Source organism: Ptychodera flava, chromosome 9, assembly GCF_041260155.1.
Source record: "Ptychodera flava strain L36383 chromosome 9, AS_Pfla_20210202, whole genome shotgun sequence".
Lineage (NCBI taxonomy): Eukaryota > Metazoa > Hemichordata > Enteropneusta > Ptychoderidae > Ptychodera > Ptychodera flava.
In genome coordinates, this window is record NC_091936.1 from 22417454 (window position 1) to 22444964 (window position 27511).

Here is a 27511-nt window from a genome sequence, read left to right on the forward strand (position 1 = left end):
ATTGTGTTCGATATATAAAAAGACTTTACTCATGCTCTTCCAACGCAGGATATTAGAACGCAAAAACATAAACGGCTCAAACGGCTTCAGGACATAATGTTGCATCTCCTTTTGGCAAAACATCAACAAGTCTCTTCTTCTGGTCAATATTTGAACCGAAAATTTACCATAGGTAGGAAAATCGCAACCCTTGGCACAAACATTTACACTTGACTGATTATGTTTTTGTTCAATTGTCCTTTTATTTCAGCATGAATCTAGCTAGTCTTGTGATCTACTTCGATGCACTGAATTACGAGCTGATTAGTGAAAACCCAGATATTCCGGTAAGTGAATTACGTATACGCTTTCTCCGGGCCTCATTAACACTACCTTCTTCAGACCGCATGGCAGGGTAAGGGAGCATTCGTTTTTTGACGGGGGGGGGTGTCGGTTGAAATCAAGGGGTGACTTTTACGAAAATTTTTAGGATGGGGTCAAATTTTACTATCAATAATTGGGGCAGGGGTCAAATTTTACGAAGGTCTGTATGGAGTGACGGCAAAAATAAAATTGATTTTGGAATTTCACCGAAATGTTGATTCGTTATACATTGGAGTCTATGGGTAAATTATAAATAATTTTTCCGAATACAATGCTAGCTTAATCTGTGTATTTACAGACGCTTGATTATTGATATTAGTGTACTTGATTAGACCATAGACTCTCGAGAAAGGGTCTATGATTAGATTAGGGTGGTCAGGTTCATGTGTAAACAAGAAATTTGATTTTGGAATTTCACCGCGTCACCTGTGGCAGGGCACACAAAACGTATTACATTTGTACTAAACCATTCAGGTATATCAATGACGCGAATGCAGCCTTCTGATTGGTCGATACATGGAAAGAGCCGTACTTTATCCACGACATTGCTCAGTTGGAACACGCACGAACTCTCAGCAAGAGAAAAAAATATTTTTTTTACGTTTCACACCAGAGTTTCAATATGCTATGATGATATCGATACAATGGCCATACACCACCTCAATCGCTACTAGAACTCCTGCACTGGTCAAAACCTCTCTCGGTTTATACCAGTTGTTTGGTGGTTTATTGCTGAAATAACAAACCTCTTATCTCAGACTTTCTTAACCCTTTTCGTCTTATATCATCTATTGCAGGTGGAATCTCTTTTCAGTGACATAGGTGGAACACTGGGCCTGTACATCGGACTCTCAATTATTACAGTGTTTGAATTTTTTGAGTTTATGTACGAAATCGGAATTTTTCTGGCGACAAGAGTTTACTCTCCATGATGACAAGCTCACTGTGGTACATTCCGTTGGTATCTACCACGAATTCAGATGGCGAAATCGCGGTACTCCCGGCGTGTGCAATATACTGGACAGCCTACGCGTGCTTGTCGGGATATTTTTCGTCATTTACAATATAATTGCTGGAATGTGTTGATGGCCTGCCGATTATAAAACTCGCGTATGCGAACTTCAGTGTCTTCGGTTTGGCGAAGACCTCCTTCTCCCTCTACCGATTGAAATTCCTTTCATTTATTACATTTAAAGCGTTTAAAGGGTCTTGCATCATATTTGTCACCACTAATTATGAAAAACTCTTGCACGCGAGTGTATATTCTCATAGATATACCTATTTCATAAGAGTGTACAGGCTATCAGTGAAAACCGATCCGTATCGGACACAAAAGAACGAAGTTAGATATGACTAGCCCCTCCCTCCGCCAAAACGTAGGAACCGTGTTTCGCACACGTAGATTTTTTTAATGTATGACGTCATCATTAGGTGATATGACTGATATAAACACTCGGTTAATGAACACTGTCCTAGCAATAACCATTACGTAATAATCCGCACCATCGCTACCTCCTTTACCGAAGGCCTGGGTCGGGAAGGACCCGTTTTAAACTTATCATCATGCCTCTCGTGTCAGGACCAATCCAGCGTACCTTTTACACGTATCCAATGTGACAATGTGAATATGTAAATTAACTTGCTTTTTGGTCACCTTACAGCACGAAAAGAAACCAAGAAATATTCAAATTTATCGGATAAATCGGCGATTCTTTCTAATTCGCTGCCATGCTCAACGTGCATTTAAAATGTAAGCTCCTGCTTTCGAAAAAATCCTCGAATACAGCAAGCAACGCTGACCGTTTTCAATGGTGAATGTGCCTTATAAGTGTGATTGTCCTTACCACTTTGGGAGAAGTGTCAGATCAGAACAAAGTATGATCTAAACTGCCCATGTGGGTAGACCATTAGATGTTTTAGGGAAGGGTCACAGTGGAAAAAAATATTTAATTCAGGATCCTGTTAGAATATTGCAATCTTGCCATATTTGTAAGTAGATATTTATTAAGGCATATTTACTATGAGAGAAAATATCACTCTGCCCCCCCCCCCAAAAAAAAAAAACAACAAACAAACCCAAAAAACCCACAAACGGTCCACACTTTACTGGTTTAGGTAAAAGAGGCCTGTGGTATAATAAAAAAAAATCTCTAGGAGTAAGGAATAAATGTAAACATATATTTGTGAAGCATTTTCTAGCAACAGTGCTGTTAAGTTTAGGCACCAAATATTTTCATACTGGTCCAAAAGGTGGCTCAGTTTTTGTACTTTTATAGATTTTATAATGATGCCTTCAAATGCCTTTATCGTCATTACGATATGATTTTCTGATTGTTTACTGTGTGACAACTTTTAAGTATCACATAATGTATTGACTTGTAATGATTTCTCTTTTTGCGCAGATGTTTCAATTGCTTCACCAAGTTCTAAACTGAAGTTCACTTCCATGTATAAGGGAATCACTGCTCCAGAATTCGAAAGGGGTCTCCTTTGTCCTTCAAATGTACATTACTAAAGACCTTCAACTTTATGAACATACTTCATCTTTATATTTTTTATACACTCTCAACTGTAATACGAATATATTTTCCGCAATTCAAATGTTAAGCTTTCTTATGCGCCGAGAATGTTGTTCTGCTTTATTACGTTCTAATTTTATCATTTTATTATTATTCCTAAGTTCTACATTTCTGGTTTATTTAGTCTCCTATTCGTTCTGTTCCTGGAAAAGTTACGAAAAGTTTCTGACTACCTTGGAACAATCCGTGACATTATTCGGCCGACTATTTTTTCACCCTGAAATCAAAGAATAATAGTCAAAATATGGCAAATTTCATTATTTCATCGATTCACTCGTCTGGTTACATTAAATTTGTGATAAATTTCGATCTCGAATGTGCTTTCTTATCGATGTATTGAGAATAACACGTTCAGCGCGGTATCTTCATCAGTTAACCTTATACAAGCAGAAATTACGTATTGGGTATGCCATTAACAAGTGAGGTGGCGGTATTCTTCAGTATACATAACGACTTTAGTGACAATTCAAGTCAATTCCAGTCGCACCATGTTAACAGCTATGCTAACTTAGAAAGCCTTCATTTTTACGAGGGGTTCGCTGGAAATCGGGTTGGGGGGTTCAGAAAAAACAATGCAAAACAATGAAAACGAGACTATGTTGACAGGGTAGAGTACCAACTAATGCGCAAACCTTAGATTGAGAACGGCAGCTTTAACAAAAGATAGTTTTATGGGAGACGTATTTTACTTGAGCTTTTTATAGAACTGGCAATGACCAAAAAAAGTGAACGAATCTATACACTAACACGAATCAATGTAGTTTGAAAAGATAGGACATTAGTTAAACATTAGCAGTTTCAGTAAAACATTAGCAGTTTTCTATCTCGGTATTGATACAAATGTCATTGATTTTTGTATGAATATCACTACAACGGTTGTCTATACATTTGAGGAATTTTACAAACTTGATCATGAACAGAACTGCACTTCTGAAATGAACAACAAGTGGCGGTATTGGGTATGTACACTTCTGGTTATGACACTTTTGCCAACGATTAATCGCTTGATTCTGACGAGTAATGTTGAATGTCAAATTCATGCATGTCAACTCCCTCTAAGGGGAGTAGTGAACTTGATCGAAGAATGACCCCTCGGAATCAAATGATTAAACAGTCATAACTAGAAATGTATATACACAGCACTTTTGTTGATAGAATCCTGTTTGTATTGTATATAGACTTGTATGCTCTTCGAGTTAAACTATGTTCTGTTTCTGTGATGTCATATACATTCGTTCAGTATTATTGCAGTACAAATCTTATGTAAAAAAGTCTTGTCCAAAATTTAACCTCCACAACTGTGTAGTGTAACTCAAGCTTCCTCATTTCCACCCAGGAGACTTACCAAGTTTAAATCAATTTCTTATAACAATTTGCTGTCAACATTGCACAACTGAAGGTTTCGTCATAAACATCGCTTTTCGTATTTGAAAACGAACACCAATTTAGCATTTTACCCAATTTGGAATTCCAATTTGCATTTATTGATAACAAACAAGGTTGGCCGATGAAGATACCGCGCTAAGCGTGTAATTCTCAATTCATAAATAGAGTGCTAACAGAGCTCATTCAAAATCGCAATGATTTTAATGTGAAGTTCATGTGAACCGATGAAATAATGAAATTTACCCATGTTTCGACAGTCATTCTTTAAAGATCCATGAGCTGTAACTTTGGCCATTTTTTAAATTTTGTTTGTTCTGTGTATCATCTGCAGTTTCTGGTTTGAATCCCTGAACCATGGAGAAATTCCTAGCTCATAAATATACCCTATATGAGTATAATCTGCATTTGTATTCAGCACCGGACTAGAATACATTTATCAACAATAATAATGGTTATTTCACATATACAGGCTGTGTTGGCATTCAAGACACCGGGCATTGGCATGATGATCGGATTATAGTAAAATTCTGTAGTTGATACATCGGAAACAGAGTAGTGAAAATTTAGTCAAAAGTTCAGCTAATGTCCCTTTTATTATTGGATGAAAAAATGGTTGACCGAATAATGCCACTGATTGGGAATATTGATCAAATTAATCAATTCGCATGATAAAATTTATGTTTCCCGTCCTCAGAGTTTCGAAAACTTAAACAGCTAGCAAGGGGAAAACACACAAAGAAACACAACCAAAGCAGCCGCTGTACAACGTCTTCTCACTTTATAATTGCCTTTTTTATTGATGTCTGCTATGAAAATGAACTTTGACTTTATAAATGGGCGCTTTCAAATGTAGTCTACAACATTTTAAATTACTAGACAGTTAAAGTGTTTTCAGCGTTTTACGAGTCTTCGACTTGCCACCGACCTTGTCCTTGTCTGTGGTTCACACTGTATGTCTTCGAACTTGCAGAGAGACAATCGAGTTCCAGCAGAACTACCAGACAATTTATCTATTTATAGTCACCTCTCACCTAGATTGGAGGGAAATTTTGCAAGATAGATCTGTCTTTCGGCCACTGTTTGTTTTACATCAAATGATCAAATGATCGTAATTAGGATTGCAATATCAATATTGTGCTTCCGGGCAAGTACGTACAATTACCTAGCCTGTAAGTACAAGCGTTTAGCATAGGAAGCAGTGTCCAAATTTAGAGTAGCGTCAACCTGGTACAAACTGCTTGGTGTTCAATTAATAACATTTTACGGCTTTACCTTTAGTGTTCCCAGATCAAATGTAGTCATCTTTTTGATAACTTAATAGACCGTTATTGACGCTATTTTTGTTTGCAAACAAAAGAACTTCAAAAGAGTTGATTGGAATTTTATTAGCTTTATTTGCTACAGCTCGACTTCATACTGGTACTTGGAAATCTGATCATATAGCACCTGTTTTATATTAGCTCCATTGGCTACCAATCGAGCAAAGAATTAAATTTAAGCTCATTCTCAAGACATTCAAAATTATATCCAGCAAATGCCCCGACTATCTCGGTCCACTGATAGACGTCCGTGTTTTCAAGCGTGTCCTTTGTTTAACGGACAAATTCATTTTACTGAGGCGTGACACCAACAAGACAACTAAAACTTAAGGCCACGTGCCTTTTCAGTCGCAGCACCGATTTTATGGAATGATCTCCCTTTTGATACTGACATAAACTGTACTATCGATTCTTTTAAGTGTATTAAGGCATACCTTTTTAAGGAATATTACAGTAACTTTGCTTTTATTCGCCAGACAGACATTTTATTTTTCATGTTTTTTCCTTTTTAGAAATACATTTTTAGCCTTGTAAAGAGCACTGAGACGCAGTGTAGTGCGCTTTTAAGAAATAAAATCATCATCATCATCATCATCATTATCATCATCATCATCATCATCATCATCATTATTATCACCATCATCATCTCACGAGCAACGGACTTTACAAAGGATGATATACTGGAGAAGTCGAGATGAATTCACTCGATTAAAGCCTACACACGCGGGTTGCAAACCATCATGTGTAATCCACCGTTTACAACTTCACGATGTATTGATGTATTACGACTGAACATGTCACTGTTTTCATCATCTGCAGCGTGGTGGCGCTCTCACATAGGATCTCGGGGGAGGAAAGCATGATCAATGTGGCATTTTTTAGCAAAACAAGTTTTTTCCGATTTCAGCTGAAAAAGCTACCCTCCCACGGATGACAAACTAATACATACTTAAAAAGCACCTGAATAGAGATACCAAAAATCCATAACAAACGACCTCAAAAGAGGGATAAAACTGCAGCAAGTGAAAATGAATCGAGGATAGTAAACTGCAATAGTTAAAACAAATACAATAAAATACTGACCGACCAGCAGAAAATAAAACACTAACAAGCCTGCGATTTGCAAGTGTTTTATTTCCCGCTGGTCTGTCAAGACTCAATGCACAAAAATTGAGGAAATATAGGGCAAGGAAGAAGAGAACAAGGAAAAAAAGGCTTGTAAAACAAGGTTTAATAGCAGTGTTCTTTATTTTATCATATTTCACTTGTCACTTGTGTGCCCCTGTGGTCCGTGCACCCGTACATCTACGGAGATACATACCTGGACTGATTTCTTTCAAACTTGGTACGAGGGTAAAATACTATGGCGGGCATGTGCACACCAATTTGTTTTGGGATACGACCCAATATGCGAGCCATTTTGTTCCATGTTGGAAGGCATTATGCAGCCTTAATATGGACCGATTTCATTCAACATTAGCACCAGGACAATACACTATGACTCAAATATGCACACGAAATTATTTTTGATGCAACCAAATATGGCTCTCTGGCGGCCATTCAGATTGTTTTTGCATGTCCAGAGATGTAACTCAAATATTCATGCACTAATAGTCCTAATAGTCTGTCATGTCGATTATTGTTGTGATACGATGTAAGAATTTCTCATTATTCGATGTGGAAATTTTCTGAATCGAAAGCGAATGTGAATTCGATGCGACGCAACACAATTTCCAGAATCCAATTCCATACACGAATTTGAATCAGTGGCAATGCAAGATTGAAAGCAGAGGCGAAAATCATATCTGGTGAACTTTTTTTTATTTGGACCTCGTTCGCCACGGTGGCCAATTGAAGTTTTGCCTGAAAGTGCAGGCAAACTGATAGGTAAAAAATCTGTCGCGGTTTGACAGGTCGCTTTTAGAATGTCGCCATTTTGAACCCTGTGATTTCATCTCGCACTAAGCATGTCTCACGCGATTAACCCTAACAGTTTTGCGTTTTGAAACGCAGATATATGGGTAATTACAATTTTTCTATAATAATTTCAAAAAATAAGAAGAAATAATGATTTTCATAGTATTAGTCGCAAATTATGCGAAGAAAAACTGTGAAAATCCGATCAAGCTAACACTTTTAGTTGGGGTCAATGAGAGGTTGTGACGTCAGCTCAGCAGCCCTGTATACAACCCTGGAGGTTCTAGACATGCAAGAGTACGTCAAAAATCTATGTAGTGTCGCCTAACTTCGGCAAAAACGGCAAAAAATGTTAGATTGTTTTCTTTCGAAGCGATATTGGCCGAGTTGGGATGCAAATAAACAAGTCTGAAGAACCACGAGGACGATGTATGGACGGCATATGCGTGACGTGACAGAGGAGAAGAGGCGGCGTTAGACTGAAAGAGCTGTTCTGGGCAGTGAAAGTGAACGCGGTCCCGTGTTTGAGCCGAACAATTGTGCCAAATTTGATCGAAATATTGCCTAAGCGCCCTCTATAGTGACTATATTGTAGCCACTTTTCTTCCCATGTTCAAATCTTATTAACTCAAATGAGCACAGGGCAGTTTCAGCATATTTCAATGCTTATATCCTGACAAAGTGTGTACACACACTTGTGACTGTCAACCCCTACTGGACTTGTGACTTGAAAGTGCATTTACAAACACATTTTCACACGTGCACTTTAACGGTAGTACATTGACAAAATTTATATTTGGCGGGGACTATGTCATTGAAAATGACTTGTTCCTTTTTAGACAGGTTAAGATAGTGTGCGCCTCGAAAGGGGAAAGACTAAAACGTATGCTTAAACTTTCCCAAATAAAACTTGCAACCATTCAATTACTAAATCAACAATGAAAATCAGGGGTCACAGTGCAAAGTTTGGAACTAGCGAAACAAATTAATCAACATTTTGCGATATTTGAAATCAAAAATGGCCGCCATCCCTGTGATAGTTCTTAAGGAAAAGATGAAATTTTGGATTTTAAAAAGAGCCCCTACAAGTGGTAGATAAGAAGAATTGTAGGAATTTGAGAGTCCTAAAATGTCCGCGAAGCGCGTTCTACCTTTAGTACAGTCAGAGATACGGTGAAAGCCCGCATTCTACGTCTTTTTGTTCTTCGAATACTGTCAACCACGCAATTACAGCCTTTGACAACCCGGTGCATGAATGCCTGGATGCTTTGCATGATGAATTCGTTGTAGTACCAGCAGACGAGGCAATTATCATATTCAGTGTCTGATGACTCAATTAAAGCTGAATTCAGACGAGAAACAATACGTATGCTCTGTCGACCTTGTCTGAAGACAATAAATTTATCAATCATTCATCAGTATTCATCTGTATTAATTGAGCGAGTGAGCCAGTGATGACAATGTACTGCCCAGCTTGTATTGGATCACTAAGATCTATAACAATAAACAACGCTTTATGGCAGGTTCCAGCAAGAGTACGACCAAAAATTTATCACAACTTAACTAAACTGTCATTTTGACTACCATCAAACGTGGTCTTACAGGCTATTGTGATAAAGTTTATGAGACAAGTGGATTACAATGAATGTGGATATTAAAAAAATTCAAAAGAATTATCGCATACTTTGCAATCCAATACAATCAAGTCCAGTTCAATCCGTGCAAATGATATTTCCACTTTGAGCCCAATAATTCCCCATGATCAACTTAGTAAATTCAATAATACGACGCTTTCCGCGACTGAGTTGCGCGTTACTATGCAAATATTGTATTCATATTAAAATGTGTTGCGCACCCGATGAAAGTGAAATCTCGTAGTGCCAACATCACGCTGATTATTCGTCGGATAATATAAGCAGCTTTAACAGAGACTGTTGGGCTTGCGGCTTTTGTCAATTAATTTTTACAATATTAGCAGCAGAAGACAGGGATATTGTACATCAATGTCATTTGATGTGCATTGTACCCGAATGTCCAACCAGGCAAATTCAATAATGTGACGATTTCCGTCACTGAGTTACGCGTTACTATGCAAATAATGTATTCATATTCAAATATGTAGCGCACCCGATGAAAGTAAAAACTAGTAGTGTCAACACTATCCTGATTATTCGTTGGATAACATAAGCAGCTTTATTAGAGACTGTTGGACTTTTGCTTTTGTCAATTCATTTTTTTACAATATGAGCAGCAGAAGACAGGGAGGCCTCACTTTTTACCGCAATAACTGGATCCTGGGCGATCTCCATGAAGAATTTGATGGACACAGGCAAAAGTGAGTGAACATTGAAAAAATTGTGCTCGTCGCTTTATCGGTTTGACCTGCAGCTTTGAAGCCTGAAGGTCATCTGACGAGAGATGCTTCAGTAACCGTTCCTGGAGTATCATACAGGGCTTACACAGGCTGGTTAGTTTCTCGTTAGTTTTGTCCCTGATAGGACGACAGGCTTGAACGCTTAATGAAAGGCTGATGTTTGGGACTTGTTCAAGGCGTCCATGTACGTTCGCCCAAAAGAGCATTGCAAATGGAGCTATGAAGATCTTTTGGTATAGCTATGATGTAGCGGAAAAGAAATCTGAATCTTCTAACATTTCTGTACGGTAACAATTCTTTGGGAGACGTAATAGAACTGTAAGGATTTCAAAAACATTACGTATCCATTAGGGGTTTTGTTTATTTTTTCTTGTTCGGTTATTACGTCTTTATGAAATATATATGTCCTTAGAAAGTGATATTTGTGTTTGAGGTTAAAGAAGATGAGTGTTTTGTTCCCTTGAGTGACAATTCTCATGATGGTCCATGTCGGAGGTAGTTATCTTTGTTAATATTGTGTTGTTGCGTCATGTTGGTTGCTTTCGACTGACTCGTTCAGACCGTCATTTCCGATTTTCCAATCAGATATTCTGTGGAGAAAACAATCGAAACGGGCTATTTTGACGGTTTTGTGAAATCGATAACGCCTAGTCCACCAGATTAAAGAGGTTGACGAGCTTTTACGTAATGTTAAAGTTGTCAGTTGGATGTTGTATTGACTCTATAGGAAATATCCTATAATTAGAGCGCACAATTTCGAAAAGCGACCTGTTACAATTATAATTGCTGTAGCATAATCGAGTGACTGAGAGGTGCTAAATGTCACAGTGTTTCTATTGTTAAGTAGACTTGCATACATTTTGTTCTGCATCGGTAAGTTTATGCATGGGCTTGGCTTGCAGTCTTCCTTTTTCGTACTGAGTCATCTTGAATCGGAATCGGTTTCAAAGGCAACAACTGATAACATTGAATATTTGTTTTACATTAGTCCTTTCCACTGTCAAATTATTCAGTCGATGATGGCTCCATGCATTTATTACGCTATAGTCACTGTTCAAAACAATGATTTTAAGTAAATATTTAAGCATCACGCGGCAATGCTCTACTCGGCATACGGGTATGCTTCCTTGAATACAAGAACACACTATCAGCAATGCGTTATAAAATGCGTGACATCATGCTGTCATGTCTTCCACCAGGGCATGCCGGGCTATCGGGCTTCATAGGGAGAGGGGACTTCAGTTTACCTGCTGGGTTGCGCAATTTGAAACCAGGGGGCAATGGTTCATTTAAATATTCAGGTAAACCTCTGCGTTGACCTACGGGCTTGTCCAGGGAGTAACTCCGACGTTGCAAAAAGAATAAGCAATCCAAAAGTGCCTTGCAACTCTCCCGAATTCATGTATTTGAAAAAAAATCAAATCACTTGTATAGATCGAGTATCTTTGGTCAGAGTACACACTTTGCCCGGGTATGTAGAACGCATCAACTACAATGTGCATAGTAAGTGCAAGTACCCTGTAGTGGCAATCATGGCATTTCACACCAAATGTTATAACAGAGAGCACTAGAGTTTCCACTTTTACACCATCGCAAAAAAGTACACCTGCATGACAGGAAAACGAAGTCCGGGTGTCTGTATTTAACGGTTCTAAGAAGAGGAAAATATACGCCACGTTGAAACCTTTGATAAAAAGTGCGAATTGGGTTCCCCTATCTAGTAGAGACTTAAACGGGTCGATCGAAAGCGACTTAAAGTATACTGAATGAAAGAAAAATTGATAAAATCAATGGCGAACACTGTTCTCTCTCATCGACTTAAGTTAAGCTAAACCGTCTTAAGGTTTTCACACATTTTAATTTTTTATAATAATAATAATAATAATAATAATAATAATAATAATAATCATCATCATCATCTTTATTTCAACTCGATAGCCTTGATAGGTATACGCCTCTTTTTACAAGGGTCGAGCACAAAGAAAGTTAAAATACAAAAACAAACAACAGTACAGCAAAGTTAAAATACATAAAACATACAGCAACACAACAAAATCGACAACAACATAAAATGATCAGAAGGTGACAGCATCAGTAAAACTTTGTAAATAAAATTTATAACAAGCACGTTCAAAAATTGAAAGGCTTGTACAGCCTCTTATTGATGTGGGCAACTCGTTATAAAACCTCGGAGCAGATACTTTAAAAGATTGTTTCAGCAATTCAGTTCTGGCAAATGGTACTTTTAAAGTTTCATTAAAAACAGAATGATCTTAAAGATCTTTGTGCATCGTACAATGTCCCGGATATAAGATGGAGCCATGCCACAAAGAGCTTTGTAGACAGACACAACTAATTTATACTTGTAACGATAGGATAGTGGATACCATTTCAAACGAGTAAACATTTCCACAGAGGAGTGCCAGAGTCACAATCCAAAATTAATCTCATTGCCCGTTTTAAAAGACCGTTTAAACGATCCATATCCTTCTGACTACAACAAACCCCAATACTAAGACAATAGTCAAAATAGGGTAAAATAAAACAATTGTAAAACTGGCGCCTCGCTGAGGTTGGTAGAAATGGCCTTATTCTGGCCAAGAGATATAGTTTACATTTGATTTTCTTCACAATATTATGGACATGAGATGCCCAAGACAAATCACTCTGAATAGTAACACCAAGAAGTTTCTCACAATCAACATTTTCAATATTATTGCTACCAAGTTTAACGTTTAGTACTGAACTAGTCAAGTGTGACCGTTTTTGCCTAGTAGTGACCAACATGCATTTGGTTTTCTCAGTATTAGGACACATTTTGTTATTTAAACACCAATTATTAATATGTTCAAGGTCACTATTTAAATTACATTGTAATTTTATTGTTAATTTTATTGTTTATGATATACAGTTTCTTGTTCTATCTCCTAAATCATGCATTTTGCCTTCTGCAAAGTGCCGACCAAATAATGCAATGGCTGTCATCGAAATATCACACGTGATATGACTGTTCTGATATAATATCGCGATTAGTACACACTGTACTGTAAAAGTGACTTTGGGAAACAATGTCATATTGTTTCTGCAGAGAAAGCTTCGTCCAGGGCTGGAAGCAATTATGACAAATTATACATTGAAATGGTCAGGCGATAATGTTTAATTATACATAAATGGATCATACTTAATAAGTAATCATTGCGAATCATCACAATGAGTGATATGACTTTGTCTGCCTTTCATTAGAGATTTGACGTCACACTGTCATTCTTGGAAAATTGGTCGTCCTTTTCTATGTAGGTGTAATTGATTAATTTTGTATGAATCGAAATGGCAACCTTCAGAAGAGAGGTCATCTAAAAAGTCAACTGCATCGTCGGACCCCCGTCCGCAAAGCGTCGAGGCGAGGAAACTTGGACGTTGAACGCACATGCTAACCCACGCCATGTCCACTATTTTGAAAGGCGTTTCTGTATGTTTTTGAATTAAAATTTACCAGAGTAAGAGTACCATTTCGTAAGTTATTTGGGAACGTTTCGGCTTGTCGTGAATATGCTGTGGTACCAGTATTTATCAAGAACAGTATAAAGCTCGTTTTAAAACGGGGTTAACGTATCGTTTCAACTGCAGTTATTTTGGTCCCACGCAAGACCGAGGACGCGTCCATAACCTACACTGGATGTCAATTCTTTGCATCCGTTATAAACTAATAAATCCTGGGGATAATTACCGTAATTTGGATAAGCATTTTCACATTTTTGCGTTCTATGAATTACAATTTTTAATTTTCTCCCTAAAGTACATTGAAATACCAACTATTGGTCTAACTTAAACAATGTGTCGTGTACAACACACTTCTTTCGTTGATAAACTAATTCGAACTCAGTCTGCACTAGACTCTCACTCTTCAACAATAAAATCGGACATTAGACATACAGGCAGCGCTGCAATGACATGACAAGCCGAACAGCAGCAATTTCGATATATTTAACCTTTGTGGATAGAAATCACAAGACCGAAAAAAGAATGAAAAACAGATTGAACGTTACAGGTATTGTACGATTGAGATGAAATACGTTGATTATCTGTTATATACCATACGGAAGACCCGGTAGCTACTCCATTATCGACGTACGTCATCACCTCCATAGGGATTACGTCACCGTCGGTGGCGTTTGATCATAAAAGGACCAGCATCCTCATTATATATGATTCGGCCATTATTTATAATATGCATAACATTGTTTCTTCATTTATATATAGCTAACATACCGGTTTACCTGCGTCGATCAATTGCATTAAATGGGACAAATAATGTTTTCACCTTTCTCCATTCAGAACATAGCCATTCGGCAAAGTTTTTCATCAAATCTCAGTTATCAAATTTAGAAGGACATGCACAAGCGGTTACACGAACTACGAGAGGACTTTAACAAAAAATCAGATCGAAATGGCGCGAGAGTTTGTTGTAATAAACGAGTTCATATTTGTACTTGTGTCCTGAGAAGGTCAGGGACCTATCACTTAATAATTACATACATGTAGAACGGAGTCACGCAGACCAAAATAATATTATAACAATTACAGAGCGTACGTATAGCTCCCATATTCGTTATGGGGCGTTCTTGGAGGAACATGGATCATTTGTAGGTAGCTAGTTACAATAAGTGAAGATTGGTATATTGATGAAATTTTATCAGCTCAACCATTTCGTTTTCAAACGCGATGAATGGCTAAGTCAGACGACGGTTTTCAACCATCAAACATAGGTCAGGTTATTTTAGTAACAACATGGATGCCCAGCACAGGTACATTTATTGAGATGCTCAATTTCTTAATGGACAACATGTTTGTTAACTGGTCGGACAGTCTCTCGGCATGCCATTGAGTGCAGGTTGTGCACCCCTTCAACCTGACTTATTTCTGTATTCATGTGAAGCAGAGTTCCAACAATCTCTCGGCGGCTATGGGACTTGCTTGCGGGGCGTTTTGGCAACACGCATAGATGTTTTGATGATATGCTTGGTCTGGACGGTCCGAGCATGTCGGATTACTTGCATTATATTTGTCCTGATTGGTTGGAAGTTGGGGAAACAACCGAGGGTATGAACTCAGCTTCATATCTTGATCTGTTCCTACAAGTGAATACTAATAGGCTAAGCTGTATGACAAAAGGGATAATTTCGATTTTGAAATTATAAACACCAAGTTCGGTCTCTTGAACAGCAAACGAAGTGTACTTAAATCAGTGAGACATCGGATGGGGAAATGATAGTGCATAGGTGAATCTGTCAACAAGACGTACGGGGTACCTGAATCAATCTTGTCATTAAGCAGGGTTGACCTAAACATTCCGGTGTTTGACAACTACCGATCCGTATTTGATTACTGTGATCGTTGGACGATAAATAATGCAACGAACGTCGGACAATTTAATCAATATTTGAGTGATATCTTCAACGGACAAAGTCGGCCATTTTTCATGAATTTTGTTTGATACGAGACACTCCTTATATTGTTTGACATGTTGAACGATACTGTATGAATGGTGACCTTGCATATATTCGACCCTGATTTGAGACACGACAAATGAAACCATTGCTTAAATGAATTATTGGTCATGATCATGATGGTTTCATTTAACTTGTCTAAAACCGGGGTCGAATATATGCATGGTCACCCATTCATTCAGTATCTTTCAACTACTCAAACAATATAAGTAGTATCTCGTATAAAACCAAATTAATGAAAAATAGCCGACTTTGTCCCATTAACTTGAATGAAAACGTAATTCATCCCTCAAATGTTCAACGTGTCATAAAAACTCCTATTCATAACGTCATTGCCTGATACATCACCTTTTTTGTGTAACAACATTACTGAAAAATGTACATGAAACGTTAACTTTTGTCGTTTATTTGCCATTTTGATTCAGCCTGTTTGTACTTACATTGCCATTAGCAGCTTGTATGAAGTCAAACATTTTTTCATTTTTACAATAAAGTACTAGTCTAATTGTCATCACAACGAAGGCCATAATTAGCATGTTGAGGGACTGTGCACCAACCGGCTATTGCCAGTCTAATTACACTTTAATGAAGATCACTTAATCAACACAGAACGGGGAAAGCGTGTTCAATCGTGTAAGTCCATGTGAATAATGTAACCTGCGCAATTTAATTAGATAAGGCCATAGTAATTAAAGTCTGTGGTTTGCGTCCACCACGGTCCCTCTGTGTTAGAGGGTCCACTCAAAATTTGAAAGATGAACGGAAAACAGGTTGATAAACGCACATCAAAAACTTTACACACTAAATGCGGAAAAGGCAACGCGGCAAAGCCTTACACACTGTGTGCTGGTCACATGAAAACTAAAAAAATACCAACGCAAGCAGGGTCGCGAGACAAAGAATTTAATTACTTCAGCCCTATGTGATAGAACATATAAACATAATAATGTTTAGAAATTAATCGACTTTACTGAGTGTGTTAAGAAAGATCAAAAACGAATGTCCTTTGAGTTATTACTTTCTTCTCTTTTTGTGTTCCTTTTATTGTCCTGTATTATTTGGAGATTTATTTGCCTTTCGCAAACATTTTGCTCCACTGGCAAACAAGCTTTTGCAAACAGGTTTTTATCGATTGACGCCCAAGCGATTTCACCTCAAACTATAATTCCAAATGAAAACAACGTTTTATTCCAATTGTGGTCAACAAGTTGAGACACGATCGACTAAAACCAAGCAATTCGACAGTCAGTGTGTGCCTGTATTTATGTAAAGGCATAATTAAGTTAAATCGTATTTTAGAGGATCCTTTGATACTGAGGGCGATTAACTATGAATTATTTATTAAAAAGTCCCACCCGGACAAAGTGAACATGCATATGTAAGTTGTTGATTTAAAGGTCTTCAGAATATGCGCAATGGCAGAGGGACAATAGTGACCTCAATGCTCGATCAGAAATGTCACTTGCGGGGAAGAGAAACTATGCTAGATATTTAATATTTCACAGGAGTTTGTGTTCCATGACATTTACCTTTTGTCTGTCAGCTTACCCGATAGAGCGGAGGGCACTTAACTCGTCATCACAGCCAACGTGCATTGTCATAGCTGACAGGCGAATTCTAAGTCTCAATGGCGTAGCTGACAGGGAAGTCTATGCCGTAAATGGACTTGACTTCATTTTATTATCCCATTATAAGTTATTAATTTTTTCTGGATAATAATGAAGCGTACATTAGCGCAATCAATTTATCATAACACTTGCAGTCACATGAATTCTAATAACAAGAGCAATATAACAAACTGTGAGGTTAATGTACGTTATAAAAAAGTTTGGAAAAAATGTTGTGACACGTTCTACTAGGTCGCCCACATTTTATTACAAAGTTCCCATCTTTTCAATAGTTCCAATCCCACTGACTTGTAACGTATGATAATAACGCAAGGCAATGACAGGAAAGCGTTCTCTGTCCGTGCACCGTCTTTTTCGAACTCGTCGTTAGCTCAGAAGTGTACTTCGGCATTTCAAACGCGGTTTCAAGACGTACCTCTTCAGTCCGTACACTGAATGGAATATTGTTGGTGTAATATTGATGTGTTAAACGTATACAGAGACTCATTTGTACATCGGCAGAGGCTGTCATTCTAGTAGCTTCATATTTTCCCCATTACTTAACTTTTCCAATTGACTTATATGTTCATGACATTTTAAAGGTATAATTGCATCGTATGATCTATTTTGTATACTTAATAATACATAAATAAATAATTTGATAAAACTAACGATACTGTTAATAATACATGTAATGCCTTAAGATTATGACTGTTTTATATATTTTATAAGATGTCTGTATCAAATATGTTATTCTATACTAGGACAAGTCATCTGTGGTTTAACACATCCCTGTTGCACCATCAATATTCCATTTATAGTATTGTCTTGGTATTGGGCTAAACACAAATATTATGCAGTGAAAGGTCATAAGTTTGCATATCATTAATGCACAAATATTTCACATCTATTACTACTTGTACAGGATCGTCTTCAATCAGCTGTCTTGCCCCCCCCCCCCCAAGATTAACACTACGAAACAAATATCTGGCAAAGTATTGCCAAATTTCTAACTCCAGCATAGGCCTATCAAAAATCTAGCGGCAGATGAAAGCTATGCCATTTCTGGTAAATTGTGAACAAGGATCTAGTTGATAATGGGATTGCGTAATCAAAGTTGGCATGCAAAGCATGTCATTCCTTTGTGTATTCGCAGACAGCAGGTAGATAGGAGCAGTTTATATGCAATCACACTTTAAGAATATCACTGGTTTAGCTCATCACAATTTTTATTCCCGCTTGTTTTCAGTCGACGATAATTTGATGACCAAGATAATTTGAGAGAAGATAGCTTTGATTTCAATAATGTTAGTAAGCTTAAAGGACACAAAATCTGAAAACATAACATGTCGCCAAGGGGCCGTCGATAATAAAAGCTGACGCACAAGAAACGTAATTCCTTCGTTTTACTTGAAACTCCCTCCCCCCTCAAAACGAAAGTTCTTATGCAAATCAATTTCGTATTATGATGCCGTTTCTGACAAACCCACACGCACCTATTGATCCGCACGCCAATGAAAAAAATACCGGAAGAGGACATTAATTAACAATCCTCCTCCACTTTACGCGTTTCACTTTCTAAGACACAGAACATTTTAATGTATTTCTTACGTAGGAAAATATTTCATGTACATGTTTCACGTTGAAAAAGCATACAAGTTTTTATTTCATATTTATGTCTTTTCGTTGTCTTTTTTGTCTCCATATTTTGGGATCATTCTGTTCTCAATGAACGCGAAGGTGGTATTGCGGTCAAAATGTCATAATGTTCAAAATATCGGTTGACCGCACCGTGTACCGCACGTGTTACTGCACTACGCAGCTCTATACAGAAATATGACATTAAACTGGTCAAATAATCATTTCCATTTAAGGTAATATATTACCAGGTCGATGGGACAATTGTGATTTACAAATTTAAGTAGGACCATCCTGAACCACTGATAGTTAGTGGTGGTTCCAGCAGGTGTCCGGAAAGAAAGTGCATCAATTTCAATTCAAAAATGAAATTACGACAGTGTTTCTTACGTAATTCATGTTTGAACTCTTTTTTTACACCACAATCCTGCTGTAAATTCAGCCCAGCATTCCCCCTCAAACGAACGTGGTCAGGGTTTAGAAAACAATAGACGAAAATCCTTATGCGATTTTGACGCGCACAAAACGAAATGAGCTTTTACTCCCTCCCCCGAAACGAAAGAATTGCGTTTTCGTGCGTCAGCTTTTACTATCGATGGACAAAGGAAATGATCGTTCAATTGGTTGGGTGGATTTGCTTTGTCTCTAGTTAAGGCACAAATTCGCTTGAAAATAGGTTTGCTAAGGGCATCGATATATATGTTCTGGTGTATATATATTATGCTCCTTGAAGGTTTTTATTTTTGCTACGTTGATATCGTAAATAAGAATGCCCCTAAAATCTAAAAATAACCACCAAACTTTTCCGAACCGATTGTAAATTAATTATATGGTCGACAGATAATTTTTAAATAGCCAAATTAATAAGCGCATGTTGTAGTCAAAATTGATATCCGTTATTCTACAGCTGTTTAACATCGCGAGAACACCAGTACTAATTTGCCTTTTTTTGGTGATTCACAGTGGTGACTTCATCTCCAGTGCGGACGTATTTCAACAAGAAGCATTTGAAGTAATGGAGAGTACACATGATGACAGACTGCGACGTCGCGACGAAAACGGCTCTAGCACTGCTTTGCCGAACGGTGACCCCTACCCTTCGTATCCGAGAAGGCCGACCCAGGCCTCCTTCACGGTTCCAATGAGGCGGGACTTCAACGGTGTAGGTGGTCGTCAGTCGGTCGTCGGTACCAAGGATGTCATTACCACTAGGAGTGTAGGATTTTTCGCCCTCGGGAAAAAATTTATGACGGACACGACTGCCCATGGGCTCCCGCGGGTTGTTAAGGCAAGGAGTCTCTGTGGAAGGCTGATATGGTCACTGATTTTCTGCAGCGCCATGGTCGCGTTCATCGTGCAGTCATCCTTTCTCGTGAAAAACTACCTCCGATACGGCGTGACAATTAAGGTCAGTGGAAACCAGACAAGTTGATAAATACTTTGGAAACTCATCATAGAGAAGTCTGTATACATGTACTTTATCACACCGGCATGTCTTACATTACTTTTAAATTACCTGTTTGACCGAATATAACAAAGTTTAGCTGTACAGTAACACGTAAATTGGTTTTAGCCTATACGAGAACATTTTAACAACAAACGACAACACGCTATAGAGCGTACTAACTAAATGCCAGGTCATGAAAGGTAGGGGAAGAATATAATTATGCAACAAGTGTCATAACAACAGCAATAGTCAAAGAATCATAAAAAATATCATAATCCGAATAATGATAAGTTCGGTTTTCACAAAAATTCATAATAGGGGTATTTCAGGTGAAGAACTAACAAAATTCATGTCTGTTCTGGTGCCTAATTTTCGATGGCAACCATTCGTGGGCCGAAATATTAGTTTTCCCAAAGTCCTTGCGAATCCAGATAGAAGTGCCAAAACACAACCTTTACGATAGAAGATTCCGCATTGGTAATACAATCGAATTAGCATGTAGAAATGCAAATAACATCCTTGTAATCATCATCATCATCATCATCATCATCATCATCATCATCGTCGTCGTCATCATCATCACCATCATCACCATCACCATCATCGTACACAACGAATATAATGGTTACTTGGACCAATTGAGTAGTGGACTTTTGAACGGTGTTTATGACAATTATTTTGGTGCCGTAAGACATGAAGCGCAACTTGCATAACACTGAAGGTAGAACGTTAATTACTTTGAGCATCATAGGGAGGTGAAAATTTCACATGGTGCTGTTTCCAATCTCACAGTTATCGTACAGTAAACACAGCTTCAACTAAAATAATATACATAATAAATATCCACACATAGGGCAAACGCAAGAATTGACAATAAACGATTTATGTTAAGTTCACAAGTTTATATCATATTTGAATGATTTTACTTATCAAGATTGCGCCGATCTGACTTGTCAAGATATGAAAATAACAGAGCGTTATACACGACATAACGCCGTTGGAACCTGACCACGAGGTCCTGATGAATTATTTTTCTACATTGTAGACCTTACACACTTAATACTTTGTCAGTAAATTGAGGAGGGATTATTATTCGATATTGAGGGTCGTAGTGGACAGGAATTTGTCGCTTTACATGGAAATTATACATTTTCTCTGTGTCGATTTAACATTTGCCAAATACGACAATGTCGTAATAAACGATCGGTATCAAAATGCAGACAGGCAACAGTGATTAATTGCTCTCATGGCGAAGACATATCAGCCGTGCAATTAGAACAACTTCAACGTTATTACAGCAATTAATTGTATCACAGCTGAAAGCGCATAGCATTTTGCCTTAAAACTGCTGACAGATTGTGGATAATTCTGGAGATTGTTTTAATATTCACAACTGTCACTTTCAGCTCACGAAACTCTTGCTGCATAATTAGCTGCTGCTGATTTCTATGCCTTGAGAGAGTAATCCTGATACGTTACTTGTTGGAAAACGATATTCAAGATTATCGGCCGAAGGGATTAGGAAAGTATAGACATCATAAAGGTTCCTGCACTTGAAATTTATTTTATATTGGTAATAATAACATCTCTGTCATTTACAAGATGCAACTGAATCATTTAATATTGCCACAAATTTGAAAGTCATGGTCACTTTGACAGTTGATCGTAGTTTTTTTTAACACCTGTCACAAGTCACGTTATATTTTCAACTTATATACTCATTTCGTCTCTATGTTGGCGTTTGGCAAAATCTAGGAGTAGCTTTAATTATATGAATCAACATTCTAAACATTCCACTATTCCATGCAGCAATTTGAAACTTGAGGCGATGATGTCAGCAGATTGTAATATCCAATTAAAACACATTTGGACGTAAGCTTTTATAATATCTAATTGCTCAGGCTACCTGAAATACAGATCAATACATTGGAAAAGAGAAAAAAACAATTCTAGTTCCTCGGACATTTGGCAAAGTTTCAGATCAAACTAATTTTTTTTATAGTTTTTTTATTTTCTCACAAACCAGCAAAATCTCGCACTAGTTAGCATTGTTACTGATGACTTCGAATCAAGATATTGCAAACTATGTACAATAATAGAAGGATTACATACGCATTGTTAACAGAACAAATTCTAAGCATTTCGAAATGGTCCCGGAAGCAAAATACCCGTAAAAATATGCACGATAAAATGCCCTGAAAGTATGGAACAATCCTTTGTATTTCCCATACATTTTGAATTTTATAACGTGATTGATGAAATACTGTGCACTACTAATTGGTAGTAAAGCTATCAACCGGTATGAACGAATTTCAAAGTCAAATCAAAATTAATTTGCTCCTTGTTAGAATTTTATCATGAAAGAAAGCAGTATGAGGTCTTCTTTACGGTATTTAAACATTAGCACAAAAATTACGACGTGCATGCAGGTGTATATATACCGACTCAGTTTATTTACAATAAGGCTATTATCTTGTAGTAATATACCCAGAGGCTAACCTTTTATCGTCTTACTCAACAAACTCTGTCAACGGTAAATTTAAAAACCGATTAGTTATATCGATCAATTTACTATTTGAATCAAAGATGTACTAAGCGCATGTGATTTGCTGTTTGTCCAGGAACACAATGATGGACAGTTGTATCGCAGTAGTGTGCGTTTGTCCACTATAGATCTTAAGAATTGATTAAAATATTAACGCCGAGGCTATACACGTGCTCACTTTACAACGAACAAACTCTCTTAACTCGATAATTTTTTTCAAAAATGAATTCGATTATCCAATGCCATGGCACTTCGAGGGATACAATGTAGACTGCAACAATAAACGGAAAATGACATCAATCCGCCGTATTTTCCGGATATCGAACGCTTACTAAAAACTGGTCTAGTCTGTTTTGTGCATGTGCAATTCAAAGTATGATGAAACTGAAAGAATTAAATGTATATTTGATTGTGTAATCACGGGGTTGGGTAAATCAAATCTGAAATATTAAATCAAAGTATCGTACAGCGTAGTTCCTGAAAGAGGGTTTTGTGTGAAACCTGCTACTCTGTAATTGGTCATGTGCAGCGCCCATAACGACCTTGCTGTAAGTCAGTACTCAGCTGTTACAAGATTATTGCTTGTACAAATTCTTTGTGCAGCTGTGTTACACGGCCCAAATTTCATACTCGCAATTATATTATACGGCGAAAGTTTTTAGATGAATTCATCGATTTGATAAGTTTGTATTTGTTGTGTAGTTGCGTCTACGTTTGTGTGTGGGCTCAATTGACTCCATTGGTCAACAGTGCAACATCTTCACTCGGCTATCGTACTACACTTTTTCAGATTTTTGGGGAAGTAGCTAAGTGGTTTCGATCGCTGACTTCTTTGCCGGGCGAGTAGGTACCGTAGGATGACAGTTCGACAGAGAAATTACCGAATGTTATACATTGTTGTCTGTTAGTTTTTCGTTTATAACTTTGAAATATTACAGAGAGTATACCCTAGAAGGGCCAGGGTCGCTCCAATGCTTTGTCTTTTGATGATGTTACTGTCGTGGTAGGCGACAACTCTTAGTATACACGTTTCTGTCCTTGGTCGGAGCGAAAATAAAACATGTTTTGATAAATCGGTACTGTTCCATAGGGATTTCCACTCGACATCAAATTAATGGTTCGACTAATATCAATACTTGTAAAAGAAAAATAGAATTTTGCGTGCTACAAAGCTGAACTGAACGCCCGTCCCTTGACATTGACTGTTTGTAGGCGCCTAAGCGCACTGCCTTTGGCGGATGCTTCTGCGCTTTCACTGTTATTAGGTAGCTCAAGGGACCCGTTACATTTGACGATGTCAACAATATGCCTCGTGCTCTGTAAATCGCATCGCAAGGCTTTACGAAGCGAGTGCTAGATAGCGCATCATACTTGCCCAAGAAATCGTGGACTGGGGTAATGTTGTGACATTACTCAAAAAAGGGTGACTGGACGCCTCATTCACGAATACGCGATGTAAAATAATGATAGGTTTACTGTTAAAATACTGCACAATATATGCTATGGGAAATTGGCGCAGCGAGTCGTTCCCGTGATACTAACGATAACTGGTGGCCCAGTGCATACTCCGGGGTGTTTGTAATGGTAACTCATGCGGCCATCATCAATATGACCTGTTTATTTCTATACGATTATAATAAGTAACACTTAAGTTTGAATTCATGTTATCTTTCTGTTGAAAACGGGTCAATCAAAATACACTCGAAATGTTATGTCGTGGTTGTATTGACTTTATACTCCACCCGCCGATATCTCTACTAATAATATAATATCATGTGCCCTAAATTCATAAAATTTGTAATTGTTAGGGCATTTCGGAGTCATTTCAGAAATGAAATCTTTATGCAATATTCTATTGTGAATTTCGGATTTAAAAGCACAGTTCATGCACTAGTTTTTAATTTCGCAAAGCACAAAGAACAAGTTTTTGTTTCACATTTACTGTAAGACCTTTTGAGAATGTAAGACGTCCATGTGAAGCGAACCCCCCCCCCCGGCTTTTCAAATTTCTATTTCATGGCCTACACAGCAGACAGACAGTAAAATGCTTAAAATTTTCTATTTTTATTTACACCACAATAGCAGATATTCAACGTTTTAACCAACTAAAATAGTTAAAAAAGTAAAAAGAAACCATAAATTAGTATAGGTTTGTCAGAATTATATAATAGCACGGGAACTGAGGGTACCATGGAATCGGAAGCCTACGTTGGTCTATATCAACAACAAATAAATACCACAGTGACTATAATTATGTAATGTGTGTATGTGTGGAGAATCGTCGATTCTAATGTTGTAAAAGCACAGCTATGTGGACACATCAACATATGGTCAAAGTTTATCCTACGCAAGGCAATTCCGCAACAGAGACATATTTATCATGAGTGATTAAATAATTTTGTTGTCTCTAGAAATTGCCTTGTAATTCGTGCAAGTGCTGTGTAAGAAGGTAATAAACAGTGGTAACTAGGCCTCGATTTCTGTCAAATTATCTGCATACCAGTTCTACATACAGAGATGAGGGAATCATTTTTTATATGCCTCCATTAAAAGTAAGGTCGTATATGTTTTTTTGGTTTTTTTTTGTTTTTTTTCCAAACGCCCATTGTCTTGTATACTGTGGAATGCTCGTTCTGTTGATAAGAAGCTTCCCGTTGTTGCAGATTTTATCCTCCAAAACAACACTGATGTTTTCATAGTTACAGAAACTTGGTTTAGCGCAGTTGACAACACTGTAAAAGCTCGGTTTTCCTCAACACTTGACGGATATAATATCTATCAAATACCAAGAGCTCGTCATAATAGTCCAGTCATTTTATACCAAAAAAGGGGGTAACCTACCACAAATTGCAACAGAATTTATTTTTTCACCATTCATCTCAGAAAAACCCATATAAAAACATATCAAAAGTCTTCCAAAATCCAAGGAGTGGAAAAGCGCCTAATTTGCATAAATCAAAAATGGCCGCCCCGGTATTGTAGGTTCAACGCTTTTGGCCACTCACTGCCCAATATTGGTCCGATTTTGATAATTTCTTTTTATTTCCACATACCTTGTACATTCCCTTCATATTTTAGACATATTGACGATAATTCCATCGTTAGTATTTACAAAACAGGAACATAAGTCTGAATTTTACGGTAAAACAATGGTATTCTCACACAATATGTCTTGTAATCAATACTTGTTTCATTTTATACGATACAAATGTTTGTAATGTGAAATAAATAAATAAATAAATAAGTAAATAAATAAATAAATAAGAAAGAAAGACAAGAAAGACAAAATTATTCATCAGTTGTTGCTTCGTCTTTGGTAGTAAAGGAAAAGCAACTCCACATATCGTTCTTATTTGGGTTGTTTGCGTTTCGTGTATCATGATATTGTGTATAATATAAGTGTATATTATGTTTGGCTGTTTTATGTAAAATGTTGCTTAGCCATGGCGAGACGTACCCGTAATCTACGTGTCTTGTGTTAATCCGCTCTGGAGCGGAGATATTGCTGTGACACTACGATACTTGGGCGCTACGTTTCGAAAACAGAGTTTTCTGGGGTACACACTTGGTTCGGGTTAGAGAGAGACCGAATGGCCGGAGACAGCTTTGTATTGTGTCTTAGTATGACCAAGTTCTAAGCCAAAAAATGAAACACAGAAACAAGAATCATAGTATGACAAAAATAACGAAACGTCGCAATAGAACAAAATTGAGCACTGTATCAAACAACAATCTCAGATTCATTAAGAACCTATCGACACACAAACTCACCAACATTGAAATCAACGTACTTAGCAAAGGCTTAAAATTCATTCCCACACCATATTGTCCTAACAGAATCCACCTGTTAGGGGACATACAAATACATTTGGAAAATGAGACTCCGATGTATCATGAGACACAAACAGACCGTACAACACCCATTCTAAATGGATCTCACATACAACCGAGAACACAAAACTAGAAAATTTGGAAGCGACAAAATTGGCTATTGTTAACACACCTATTCGAAACACAAAAAACAACATGACACATGCAGAACAAATAGCGTTGAAAACGCTATCACAAAACAAGAACATAACCATCGAACTCTTTGATAAAGGACGGGGGAAACCAATTTTAAACACTGATGATTACATAAGACAATGCCAACGTCAACTTAACGATCAACAATACTACACAAAATTGGCAACAGATGACACAAAAAATACAATAGAAGACATACACAATCTCATAACAGAAATGTACAATGAAAAACATATTGACCATCACACATATAAATATTTGAATCCAGTCAATAGAAAAATAAGAACACCACTTTGGTACCTTCTACCGAAAATACACAAAATGCCGCCACCAGGAGCTATGTTCGTAGGACGGCCAATCATAAGTGGATGCTCCAGTCCAACATTTCACATATCAGTATTCATTGACCATTTTCTCAAACAAATCGTCAAGAAACAATCAACATACATCAAAGACAACAGACTTTATACAGAAAATTGAGACAATCAAAGTTCCGTCCAAAGCGACATGTACACGAATACACCACATGATGAGGCAATTGAATCAGTCGGCAGAGCATTAAATCAGGAAAGACCATCAAACAATTACATAATCAAGCAATCACCAACGAAACGCATGATAGCTCTGCTAGAAATAATCTTAAAAAACAACACATTTGAATTCAACGATGAATTCTACCGGTAAATATTGGGATGCTCGATGGGGTCCCCGCCTTCTCCAGAAATAGCAGATATTACATTTCACGAGACAGAAACGAGAATAATACAGAAACACAAACAACAAATATCGACCTGGCTGAGGTT

General features: G+C 37.4%; 2 protein-coding genes across 2 annotated transcripts in view; both read left to right on the forward strand.

Moving 5' to 3' along the window:
- LOC139140371 (uncharacterized) overlaps positions 1-3570 on the forward strand; it is a 55415-nt gene extending 51845 nt beyond the window's left edge. The window contains exons 28-29 of the mRNA XM_070709577.1: positions 251-326; positions 1161-3570. Coding sequence (XP_070565678.1) covers positions 251-326; positions 1161-1295 — 211 coding nt within the window. The 3' untranslated portion in view covers positions 1296-3570. The remainder of the gene's footprint in view (positions 1-250; positions 327-1160) is intronic.
- A 6190-nt stretch (positions 3571-9760) lies between these two features.
- Positions 9761-27511, forward strand: part of LOC139140372 (low-density lipoprotein receptor-related protein 1B-like) — a 49132-nt gene continuing 31381 nt past the window's right edge. Inside the window, exons 1-2 of the mRNA XM_070709578.1 lie at positions 9761-9899; positions 19654-20098. Coding sequence (XP_070565679.1) covers positions 9808-9899; positions 19654-20098 — 537 coding nt within the window. The 5' untranslated portion in view covers positions 9761-9807. The remainder of the gene's footprint in view (positions 9900-19653; positions 20099-27511) is intronic.